Genomic DNA, 12589 nt, shown 5'->3' on the forward strand with positions numbered 1-12589 from the left:
TTCACTCAACAAACATTCTCTGAGCCACCTCCTCTTCCCTGGACTATGGAGATGAATCAGATAGTGTTTGAACCCTCAAGGTTCACGATCTGTTGTTGGGCTGGTGGAAGGGAACGGGGGACTGATGTACAAACATAATCAGCACAGTGAGTTTGGTGCGATGGAGGGGTATACAGGGTACTCAACTAGCCTAGAGGAAACGACAATTTCAATAAGTAGGTCAGGGAGGGCTTCCTGGAGGAAGTCATCTGTGCTAGGTTTCTGAAGGACAAGTGGGAGGAGTGAGCTAGGCAGAACCAGACTAAAAAGCCAGGGGAGGGGGTTGCCTAGGTGGAGCTCTCCGTGGTCCTGAACCATCATTGGGTTACCAGGACAAGACTTTTGTGTTGAGGGTAGGGGGCAACTAGAGAGGATTGCTCCAAATTCCTGCCACTCTTCTGGGCTCCAGGAAGTATCATAACTGTGAGTGAGTCTAGGGAGCTCCATTTTCAGTATGGATGAGTGTAATTTTGAGAGATGGGCAGTAGGATCTGAGGCTGGAGATTGGCGTGGGTCATGAAGGGTTACTGGAGATCATGTTAAGAAACTTTGATATTTAAAAAAAGAAATTTATTGAAGTATAGTTGATTTACACTGTCATGTTAATTTCTGCTGTAAGAAAAGTGATTCAGTTACATATATATATATATATATATATATATATATATTCTTTTTCATGTTCTTTTCCATTACGGTTTAGCATAAGATATACAGTAGGACCTTGTTGTGTATCCATTCTATATATGATAGTTTGCATCTGCTAATCCCAAACTCCCACTCCATCCCTCTCTCACCCCCTCACCTCCTTGGCAACCACAAGTCTGTTCTCTATATCTGTGCATCTGTTTCTGTTTCATAGATAGGAACTTAGATATTTTTAGTCTTATAGTAGTGGAGAGCCATGGAAAGGTTTTATGTAAGGTAATGATAGGGTTGTATGTGTGACTTAGAAAATTATGGCAAGAAATATGAAGAAAAGACTGGAGGGGAATGTTGGAACAGGTGTTGTTGAGCTTTAAAAGGGTCCAAGTGAGACATGAAAGGTTAGAGCTAAGTCCGTGAACAATGAAGACATTTGAAGATATTAAGAAAAAAGTGGATGGGCCCTAGAAGTGGGAGTTGAAGGAGGAGTCCCAAATGGCTCCTAGCTTTCCTGCTTGGTAACAATGTGTATGCTGCTGATATTTGTCAGAGATAAATGATGCTGGGTGGGAGCAGGTTGAGGGGAAAGATGACGAGTTCAGTCTTGGATGTGCTGAGTTTAAGGTGCTGGGGGTATCTCGGGAGGAATGTGCAGGAAACTGCATATAGACCTACTGTTTGGAGATGAGGTCACATCTAAAGATGGAGGGTGGGATGTCCTAGGGATGTGGATAATTGTTGAAAGCCCAAGCATGAGTGAGAGGCTGCTGAGGGAGGGTGTGCCACATGAGCAAGGAGGCTGAGCACTGGACACACTCCAGTGTAGGGAGATAGGCAGAGAGCTAGCTGGAGCTCCCAGCTAGCAGACTTGGGGGAGCCAGTATTTCTCTGAGTGCGTTCTGCAAAGCCACAGTCATCTTCTAAGATGTTCTGTGGCCTCATACACATGGAGAGATGGCAGCCTATACCTCCCCATGGGAGACTCCCAATGTACACTCTCAGTTTAAAGGCTCTGAAAAGTTCCTCAGTGAGGGAACCGAATTCTCTATGTTTACCTCACCGTTTCCCAAATACACTCACCCTTGGGATATGGACCACTAATGTCCTGTGCCCTATTTGTTTTGAAATTATGGTCTAGCCTTAATGAATGAATATTAGAAGGCCCTTTAGCCATCATTGACTTCAGCCTCCCATTATGTTGATGAGGAAGCTCTGTCCTGGAGAAGCTAAGAGAAGCTACTGCCCCCATTCCCGTGGGGCAGTAGAGGAAACACTGGATTAGAGGGTAGACACACCCTACCCTCAAGGTTTAGTGCGAGCCTCATCATTTACTGGGCTTCCTTGGTGGCTCAGATAGTAAAGAATCTGCCTGCAATGCAGGAGACCCAGGTTCACCCCTGGGTCAGGAAGATCCCCTGGAGAGGGGAATGGCTACCCACTCCAGTATTCTTGCCTGGAGAATCCAATGGACAGAGGAGTCTGGTGGGCTACAGTTCATAGGGTCACAGAGTCAGACGCAACTGTGCAACTTAACACTTTCACTTCATCATTTACTAGGTATGTGACCTTAGGTACAACTTAACACTTTCACTTCATCATTTACTAGGTATGTGACCTTAGGTACATTACTTTTCTTCCTTGGGTGTCTCTTTCTGGTTAAGAGCTAAAACTGCTCCCTGGGCAGGGCAGTGGCTGAAAGGATGAGGAATTTGGGGGAGTGGGAAGGGGACCACAGTGTTGGGCTTAGAGCCATGGTTCTGCCTTCTGCCTACAGTCCCACAGCTGGCCACATCCTCCGGCTGGGCCCTGGCCTGTACCTGGCATCATCACACCATTATGAAGGTCAGTGCCATGGCTCAGTCCCAACCCCACAGAGCTCCTAGGTGTGTTCTTGCCTGTTTGATCACCTGCCATTCTGGACCACCCAGTGGAACTTCCCGCATCCAGCTTTGCAGGCCTGCACTCAGCAAGCTGGAAAGAGGCAGCACAAGAACTTTCAGAATGAAATGTTTTCCTAACCCTCTCGTCACAGTCATTCATACCCAACACGACGATGCATATTTTTAGTCACTTCGCAGAATTTAAAACACACCTCGAAGGCGCCAAGAAACACCAGCTTGGGGATTAACTCTGCTCACAAGAGACAGTGGGGTGGACGTGGGGAGGGCTGCCTCATGCTGCATCACCCGTTGCCTATGCCATGACTCACTGTGGCCGACACCTTCACGAGATGCACCTGCCTGTGGATGTGGGATCTGGAGCAGCCTGCGGTGGGAACTGAGCTCCCAGCCCAGGTATTGCACCAACCCCAGGTCAGGGCCAATTCTGGCACCTGCTAGCTGCACGTCCATGGTGGGGTCTTCTCTGGGCCCTGGAACCTGTATGTGGAACACAGGACATAATTCTGGTTCTCCAGGCTCTGTCTCATTCTAGCATTCTGTCCTCAGCCCTTTGTACAGGATTTTCTTTTCAATCAAAGCTGCAAACACATGAACGGGGGACGGAGCTTACCAGAACCACAGCACCTCTGAGATGGGTGACAGTGGAGAGTGTAATCCCGGATACAGAAGCTACCCTGCCACTCTCCACAGGGGATGGGGCTCCCTGCTCCCCCAAGGGAGAACCTGGGGGACTTCCAGACCATCTAAAGCCTGTCCTCCTATCTACCCCCAGAGAGAGAAACTGACACCAGTTAGGGTTCTTGTCTAGGGTCATGCCACACACCAGGGCAGAACTGAGTTAGGGGCCAGCCTCCTGTCTCCCATTCAGGGCTTTGCCATGCACTGCTGAAGCCTGATGCTTGCGGTTACTGGGCCCTCAGGGGACAAGGCCCCCTTTGAATGCCCTGTTTCCGAGGTGTCCCAGTTGGAGCCCTGTCTCTCCCTGCCATGGGCTGCCTCTCTGTGGGGCATGGGTAGGGTCTCGGTGTGCACACAGGAATGGGTCCAGGGGGAGGCTGGGGCCTGGATCTGAGTTTCCATGGGGAGGTGGGCGACATAACCTTCTGTGTCTGGTGGAGCCCTGGACCAAAAGCCCCACCGATCATGCTTCTCTGTTCTTACAGTAGCCCTCCCTTAACTGATTAAATCATGGCGGGTGCGTAGCTGCTGGAGCGGTCACGGGCTCTCCTACCCGCGCTCCTGACTTAACCATCCGAGACCCTCTCTCCAAGATGTCCACATGCCCTGAGCTCCAGCCCCCCAACTGTCGCCCAGACTCTCCGCTGCGGTAGAGGGTGGAGAGGGAGGGCACTGAGTGGGTGCCAGGGAGTCCTACTTCCCGCACGCGGCTCCTAGCTCCGTGGTTCCCCACAAACCCCCTCCAGGTCCTCGCCAGCCTCGGCGGCCGCGCGGCTCCGGAGTGACTGCGCCCCCGTCGGGCGGGAGGGGCTCTGCGGCCCGGCCCCCTCTCCGCCCCCCGGGGGCAGCACGTGTGGGGCGGGGCTGTGGTCCGAACCCGGGGCTGATTGGGCAAGGGCCTGGTGGGCGGGGCCGGGCCGCAGCTGTCAGAGCGGCGGCGGCGGCGACCGCGGCGCATCGGGCTGAAACGGTGGCAGCGCCGCAGCCGGGGCCGGAGCGCAGGAGCCGACGGGGCCCGGCCGGGATGGTGCAGCGGCGGCTCCTCGGCGCACACACGCACTGAGTGGGCCCAAGCTGGGCCCCGTGCCCCCCGCGCCCCCCGCCGCCCCGATCCCGGCCGGCATGATGTGCCTGGAATGCGCCTCGGCGGCGGCGGGCGGCGCGGAGGAGGAGGAGGCGGACGCGGAGCGGCGGCGCCGGCGCCGGGGGGCGCAGCGAGGGGCCGGCGGTGGCGGTTGCTGCGGGGCGCGGGCAGCGGGCGCCGCGGGAGTCGCGACCGCCGAAGATGAGGTGCAGACGCTGTCGGGCAGCGTGAGACGGGCCCCTTCCGGACCCCCCAGCACCCCCAGCACTCCCGGCTGCGCAGCGGCTGCCAAGGGCCCGGGCGCGCAGCAGCCCAAACCAGCCAGCTTGGGCCGCGGGCGGGGGGCAGCCGCCGCCATCCTCAGCTTGGGCAACGTGCTCAACTACCTGGACAGGTACACCGTAGCAGGTGAGCGAGTGCCCCACCCAGTCCGAGAACCAGGACCCTCTGCCTCGAGGTACCCCGGCGCAGGCCCCCTATATCCAAGCCTTTCGTGGGGTCCCTAAGGGCCTTCGCCTCAGGTACCACTGGGCAAGTGATGCCCCCAAGACCTACTGGTCCAATCCTGGGACCGCCCCCGCACCCCCCGGGCCAAGGGTAGGGGGAGTCCCCACCCCTGGAGTAGCCGGCGCGTCCTCGCCAGCCCTTGAAGTCCCATCCGTTGTCCTCTTCGGCGAGAGTCTCCTTTGCGTCTCTCTGCGTTCTGGCCTTCGCGACCCCTCCCGCCCCTGCCTCAGGTTCCCGGGCCTCTCCTCCCCTCCCCCCAGCCCAGGCGGTCTGTCCGTCCGTAGCCGGTCAGTTCCTTCCTTCCTCCGCCGCCTCCACTCCCCTGCGTGCGTGCCGCGAGTGCGCGCGCCCCTTGCGGGTGTGCGCCAGAGGAGACCAAGTGTGTGCTCGGGGGCGGCGCGGATGTGTGTGTGAGCGTGTGAGCGCGTGGCTGACAAAGGCTTGGGGCTGCGGGGAGTGGAGGGAGGGGCGGGGCGGGTCCGCGGCGCCTGGGGACCCAGGATGCGGTTTGCAGCTGGCCCTGGCTAGAGGCCTGAAGACGCTTCCCCCTCTTCTCTGTCGCTTGGGGCCTGGGGTAGGGCGCAGGCCACTGGGGCAGGAGAGGGACTGCCTAGTCCTCTGTGAGCGTCTCCGGCAGCCAGCCTTCTCAGGGAGTGGGTAGGGGTCGATAGAACAACTGAGTTCTCACCCCAAATCTGCCCCTCTGTGCTTGGTGTGTGACCTTGGGCCGGTCTGAGCTGGTGTTTAGGTCTCTTCCCCCGTTTGTGAGGTGGTTGATCCTCAGACCCTCTGGGGATGAACGAGCGTTCTGGGAATTCTAGTCTGCTGGCTCCCCTCCCCCAGTTCTCAGGGATCTGTGAGCAGGGACTTTTCCCTAAATTGAGCTGCTCCCGGGTGGGAATAGTGCAGCCTTTAGAGAAAAGGACTTGGGCCAGACTTGCATGTGGGGGCTCTCTGCCATAGGAGACTAGTGACTGGATACCTGACATCCTGGCCAACTGGCCCCAGAACCTGCCTAACCACAGCTTAGTAAAATCTGCAACTACAAAAAAGAAAAAAAAAAAAAAAAAAAAAAACAGAGAGGGAGAAATTTTGGACAGACTCTACAGAGAACTTTGTGCCCATGACAAGAGGCGAATCCTGGCTTAAACCATAAAACATAATGCCACCTGGATCCCCTTTCCCAGGGCTCAGTCTCCCTGTCTGTTAAATGGGGTTTTGTGTCAAGTGGAAGGGAGAACTCTGCTGGGAGAGCAGAGACTTCTGCCTTCCCCGACTCCCACTTTCAAAATCTTCTATCTCTCTGTTCCTCTCTGTGGGGAGTTGAAAGGGGGTACCCCTGGCACCCATTTCTGGGGCGAGCTGTCCCCAGGGGACTGTTACTTTGGTCTGGTGAGCTGGAGTACTCAGCACCATCCCAGCACACAAGCCCATCTCATGCGTGTGCCATCCTGCCTGGGACTTGGGCGCTTAGGTGCCACCCTAAAGTGGGGAGAATTCAGAGAACACAGGTGGGGGGGGTGGACCTCTGGTTAGTGTAACATCACCTTCTGTCCACAGATGAGCAAGCCAAGGCCTTTGTCCACAAGGGCTCAGAGGGGGCACAACAAAGCTGGCATCTAAATCCACCTACCTGGTTCCCACCCTCTCAGCTGGGCAATGAATGGCCTGCTTCTGGCTCTGTCACACCAACTTGTCTTTTTAGGCCCCAGACCACCACCCCACCCTGATCCACACTCTGACATTCTTAGGGAAACCAACTCTGCTTAGTGGCCGAGGTGGGAGGGTGGGATCAAGGAGGGCTGGTACTTATCTGCCCACACCCCCACGGGGGTCCCAGAGTCAGAATGGGAGAATAAGATAGGAAATTTTTGGTGAATTGGTAACAGGGGGTGGAGCAGTAGGGAGGAAGGTCCGGAAAGCTCTGTGCAAACACTGCCTGAGCTGTGCATCCCCTTCTGTCCCGCCAGGGCTGGGAGCTCCTGCTCCACCCCGCCCCCAGCACACAGCGCACACAGATTTCCTCTCCGGATAAGCCTGGCTCCCTCCCTCTCTCTTTACTGTCGATTCTCCTACCACCACCCCCTTGTTGCCAAGTTCAGTTTTCAAGAAGATTTACTGTCTCTATGGCAACTACTATGGCTTCATGTGTCTTAGGAGGCGGGGGGCGGTTTGGGGGGATTGCAGGGGAATGGTCATCTCAGGCTTCAGTCCACCTGTTGCTGACTGTCCAGCTGGGACAGATGAGGCGATGCTGACAGTCCATGGCCCAGTCATCTTGGATATTTGCACCCACCTGATCCCTGAGAACCTCACCATCTGGCCCTGGCTCCCCCATCAAAAAAAAAAAAAAAAATGGGGAGAATTCCCACTCTCTTCCTTTCAGTTTGTCCTGTGCATTTCTGTTTTCATGGTATAGACCAGGTTGGTCCAAAAGAGATATAAGGCAAACCACGAATATAATTTAACATGTTCTAGGAGCCACATTTATAAAAGTAAAAAGAATAGGTGAAACGAATGAACAACATTTTATTCCACTCACTCTATCCAACATCATCAACATAGAAGCTCTTGATGGGATAGTTTGCCTACTTTTCATACTTAGTTTCAAAACTCAGTGTATTTTGCATTTACAGCACATGTCAATTTAGACTAGCTGTATTTCAGCTACCCAATAGTCATAGTAGCTAGGGGCCACCACGATGGATAATGAAGGTCTAGAGTCTTTGATGCCAGAGTTCATGTCCAGGCTTTTCAAATTCCCAGCTGTGTGACCTTGAGGATGTTGCCTGGGCCTTCCGGGTGATCACTTCCTTTCTTCTACCTCCCAGGGTTGTGGTGTAACTGAGAATGTCTCTTATGCTGGTGACAAGGCCAGACTCCTAGGACATCTTCACTTTTCCCTGCTTTTCCTTGGCTCTGCCCAAGCTGTGCCCTGGTCATTGTGCCTTCCTATTTCTCTCTTTCTCACAGTTCCTTTTAAGATTCCTGGGCAAATCCCCGCCTTCTTCACAAGGGCTGTTCTCCATCCTGGGAATTCCAGTAGGTTCTGCCTCCATCCTAGCATTCCCAGCGCCACCGCCACCGGGTGATCCAGCTAATTACGGCTTCTCCTCCTCCTCCTCCCCATGAGAACCCCCTGAGGGCAGCAGGCCTCAGAAGCAGGTGAGAAGGGCCAGGCTCCCACTCTGGCTTTTCTTACTGAGCATCGCTTCAGCTGGATGGAACTGAAGTAGCCCAGAAACCACCTCTTAATCCTGCCCTCCACCTCCCTGGGTGGATGGGGACGCGGATGCTGGGAGAGAGCTGGCATTTATCCAAGGTCACATGGTAGGGCAGAGCAGGATCAGAACCCTCCAGTGTGGTCTTCTCTCCAGGGCAGCACAGAGCATGCCCCCTTGCTTCTGACCTGGAAAACTGGAGACTCCGCTGGCCAGGGTGGAAGCCCTCCGGGCAGATGAATTTCAGCTCAGTTTAACAGCAGCAGTTTGAGCTTCCCTCGGGAACACGGTTCTCGGCTCCCGCTCCCAAAGCCCCTGCCAGCCTGGCAGCCACTCACTGTCCATTCTGAGCCCACTTGTGGCTGCCAGGTCAGGAGAAGGGGTGGACCTTCTCACTTGAGGGTCCTGAGTCTCACCTTACCAGCGCAGCACCATGGTGCCTGAGAAGCCTGTGCCCCCGGGCTTCCATTCTTCCATCTGTAGAAGAGAAGCAAGGCTGAGAGTGTAGGAGGCAGCATTCTTTTCCTGGAATGAGGCCCACCAAGAAGGAGTTGTCATGGCCCTGTTCATGGTTGCTGAATGACTATTTGAGAGCTGAGATTCTCCCCTAACTTCTCTGAGGGCACCTATTCCCTTCCTGAGACCCAGTTTCCTTCCCTTTGATCCAGCCCCTTGGCAGCCTAGGCACTTGAAATCGGGTGGAGCAGGGGCTGGTGAGGAGGAGAGGCAGAGCCCTGCCCTGGGGGAGTCTTTTCTGCCAAAGAAGCTGAGACCGGTATCCATGGCAACTGCTCGCTAACACAAACCCAGAAGGAGAGAGGAGTACAGGGACCCAGCCTGGAATGCATGCCTGGCAGGGACTGGGGGCTTCCCCCAAACACCTGAGCTGGGTGCGGGAAGGGCCGCCAAGCATGGGTTCTTGTCTCTTTCTTTTTTTTCTGTCTGCTTGGTTGACACTTGGGGAAACGGAGGCTCCAGGCCTTTTGCAGTGTCACCTGAGTGTGTAGAAGCCAGGTCAGTCCCCATGCTTGGTGGCTATCTCTGTGGATGAGGATTATCAACGCCACTCCCGCCCCGCCCCCTCAGGTGGCTTTGTTTGACCCCTTGAGTGGCCCTGCCTTGGTCACTGCCACGTCAGCACTACGTAAGGTCTGCAGGGCGGGGTGCAGGCCACATTCCAGAATGCCCGTCTGGCAGGTCAGTGTCCGGGTGCACCGCTGGGCTGGCCTGGAATGCCAGCACCCCAGGGACTAACCACTAGCAGCCCATTTTCAAGCTCCTTTTTCCTCCTTAGGCACCTCCTCTGTGCCATAGACCTGTCAGAGAAGTGCCTTGAAACTCACTCCCTTGGTTTGGGACTCAGGGCCAGTGACCGGCCCAGCTTGTGCCTTTGTTTCCCCTTTGCGAATGGGGCAGGAAGGCTGCAGGGTATAGCCTGGTCCGAGAGGGAGGTGGCGGGGCAGAGCTGCTCAGAGAGGAGTTTCGAGTCCCTGTCAGGGAAGGGACTTTTGTTTCTGCCTGGGTGTGAAGTGAAGTTGCTCAGCCGCGTCCGACTCTTTGCAATCCCGTGGACTATATCCGACTCTTTGTGATCCCGTGGACTATAGTCTACCAGGCTCCTCCGTCCATGGAATTTTCCAGGCAAGAGTAGTGGAGTGGGTTGCCATCTCCTTCTCCAGGGGATCTTCCTGACCCAGGGATCGAACACAAGTCTCCTGCAGGCAGACACTTTACCCTCTGAGCCACCAGGGAGACCCTGGGGGTGGGGGCCTGAAATCCTGAGGGTCGATGAGCGCACAGGAGGCAAGGAAGACATTGTCTTGATCCCCAGGCTCATGGGGCTGGGCTCCCCATGGGCCCTGACGATCTCTGGGGCTGCTCCTGGCTTTGTCAGGATTGCTGTGTGACCTGAGGCAGATCCTGACCCTCTCTGAGCCCTGAATCCACAATAGAAGATTTTGTTCCTCTTTTTCTGTGGTCAGGATCTTGCTCCCAAGGGTAGTATGGGGCACGTGACTTGGTCTCAGGGACTCTCGCCTGCTAGACTTCGGCTCTGCCTACCTCTCCCTTTCCCAAGATAGCCAGGTCTGTTTCCTTGTGGCTGCAGTGGCCAAACTTAGTTTTTGCTGATGGGCCTCAGTAGTACCTCTGCCCTCCTTCCTAGAAGTCTTCCCTATGTCCCCTCCACTCTGTCCCACATCCGTCATGGCACCTACCCCTGTTATAGGCCAGCTGTCTCCCTCCAGCCTGAAGGGTTGCTGAGCCTGGTCACCTCTGTGGCCCCAGTACATGTGAGGGATGGGCACAGGCTCGGCTCCTGTTGGCCGACTATGTGACAGAATTGAGTTGCCCCAGCCTGGCCTGACCCCAAAGCCCCTCCTTCTGGGCTGATGACCCTGGACCAAGATAGGCCTTTGTGGTCGAGACTGGGGCTTCTCTTGTGGTGGCTGGTGCTGCCCTTTTGTCCTGACCAGGGCTCACAATGAGCTACGAGCCTCGTGTCTCCAGGAAGGAAGTGGGGGCAGTGGTCAGTGTGGTCCCTGTCTGCCCCGCCCGCAGACCTGACAATGGGGCTCCCTGGCCCCATGCTGGGCAGAATGGCCACTGTACATGCAGGAGGGCGCTGGGGGGGTTCTCTTCTGCAGGTCTCTTCTGCAGGTGAGTCTCTACTGGAGGTGAAGGGCTGGTCCCAGGTCACACTGCCGGGGGGGAGGGGGTGTGAAGCAGGACGCTGGTCCTCTCTGGTCCTGGCCCTCTCTTGGTGGTTGGGGGGTTGGTGGAAGGATCCCTAGGTAAAGATGTGGCTGAGGGCAGAAGCCTTTCTTTTAGGGCGAGAAAGAAGCAAGAATGATGCACTAGCCAGAGTTTGGAGGTTCGGGGTGCGGGCTCTGTCTCCTGCCTTGCCCTCAGTTCTCTGCCTCGCCCTCAGTTCTCTGCCTCCATGGTGACGTTGCTGGGGTCTTCTCCTCTCCCCCACCCCTCTGTCGTGGGGTCTTCAGGATCCCCTCCCTGTCCGACATGGTCTTGCCAAATGGGATCTCTGACTGCAAGGGGCACGATTTATGCTTTGTAAACTGTAGAGGGCTGTGCCTGGGGTGGGATGTTCTTACTTAGTCACACACTGTTTGGAGCACCCAGGTGAGAGTGGCTGGTGTGGATTTTGAGAGGGAGCTGGCTGCAGCCTCTTTTCTGGTGTTTTTTGGGGTGAAATGGGGAGCACAGGCCAGATTGGGGAGCTTGGAGGCCAGCTCAGCCTACCTCCCGCCTGGTCTTCTATGGTCTGTTTCCTTCATCTTCTGAATCTCAATTTTCCACTTGAGAAGCGGGAGCAGGAGTCGCCGATCACCTTAGCCCGCTGGCACAGCATACAGGGAGACCGCTGAGGGTTCGTGGGCTTGAGCCATGCCTTTCCGAGGTCTCTTATCTCTCCCCACCCTCCCTCCCCCCATACCTTCTTGGCCTTATCCTGGGTCTGTGTCCACACAGGCCACACCCACCATGGGTTACGATAAGGGTGTGACCACCTTGTCCCCGGCCCCTGGTGGTCTTGGGAGTCCTTGAGCCAGAAGAGGGCCAGGGAGGCTGAGATGGGAAAGGAGTGGCCCTGCAAAGCCCCCAAATTGCTAAGGCTGAGTCCGGTTCCAGGAAAGCTGGCCCCAAATGATAGACCAGAACCACAGGCCAGAGGCCCGGCTGCCTGTCTCCGCCCACTCTGGGCAAAGAGGCTTGGTGGGGAGTAGGGGATGGGGTGGGGTGTTGGGGGAGGGCTCTCTGCTCTCCTCAGGCTGGCGGGGTCTGCAGGCAGGATTCTGGGTAGGGAGGGGGGCTGTGGGTGCTCTTTAAGGGGCCAAGTCTGGAGTCTAGGTCTTCTAGGGAGGGGCTGAGACTGTGGGGCTGGGGCCCCATCCTCATGGTCCCTGCAGAGATGACCACTAGGCTGTCCTGACATTGATGATCCAGATTTGTAGGCAGACGTAGGGGGTAGGAGGGAAGGTGTATATAGAACAAACTCGATTTAAGATTTAGGATGGACACAGCAGGGATGTCTAGGGATTCTGGGTCACTCTCAGATGGGCAACCCAGAATAGAGGCCAGATGCTCCCAGAGGTCACTCAGCTTGTCCCTGGGGGGTCGGGGGAGGGCCTTGCCCTGTGGACACTCTGGGGCAGGTAGAAGGGAGCGCGCTTGACAGCCCGGGTCCCTGGCTGAGGAGCTGCTTGGTCAGTCCGTCTAGGCTCAGGAAGGAGGGGGTGGGTGCTGGTGGGGCCAGGCTGCGGTTTCTTAGCCTGAGCCATCCAGAGCCAGGTCAGCAGAGCCAGGCCCTCAGGCCCCTATAATTACCGGGGCGGGAGCTACGGCCCAGTATGGTAGCAGGGGTGAGACTTTCAGACTGAGCCAGCTCTGAGGCCTCCAAAGGGGACCAGGGTCCCTCTGAGAGGGACTGGCCAATGGCAAGCAGCACCCGCCATCTGCCCCCATTTTGGAGAAAAGAACACTGAGGTGGGGGTTCTCATTCT

The 12589-nt window shown here is 56.2% G+C and overlaps 1 protein-coding gene across 4 annotated transcripts in view; it reads left to right on the forward strand.

The window, feature by feature from the left end:
- The first annotated feature begins 4168 nt into the window (after positions 1–4168).
- The window catches only part of SPNS2 (sphingolipid transporter 2), a 37541-nt gene continuing 29120 nt past the window's right edge, over positions 4169–12589 (forward strand). For 3 of the 4 annotated variants that reach the window (XM_043903456.1, XM_043903457.1, XM_043903458.1), the window contains exon 1: positions 4193–4752. In XM_043903456.1, the coding sequence (XP_043759391.1) occupies positions 4383–4752 (370 nt within the window). In that variant the 5' untranslated portion in view covers positions 4193–4382. Of the gene's footprint in view, positions 4753–12589 lie in introns of all 4 variants that reach the window. The other variant, XM_043903459.1, reaches the window with a different exon arrangement.

This window comes from Cervus elaphus, chromosome 5 (genome assembly GCF_910594005.1).
Source record: "Cervus elaphus chromosome 5, mCerEla1.1, whole genome shotgun sequence".
NCBI classification, from domain to species: Eukaryota; Metazoa; Chordata; class Mammalia; order Artiodactyla; family Cervidae; genus Cervus; species Cervus elaphus.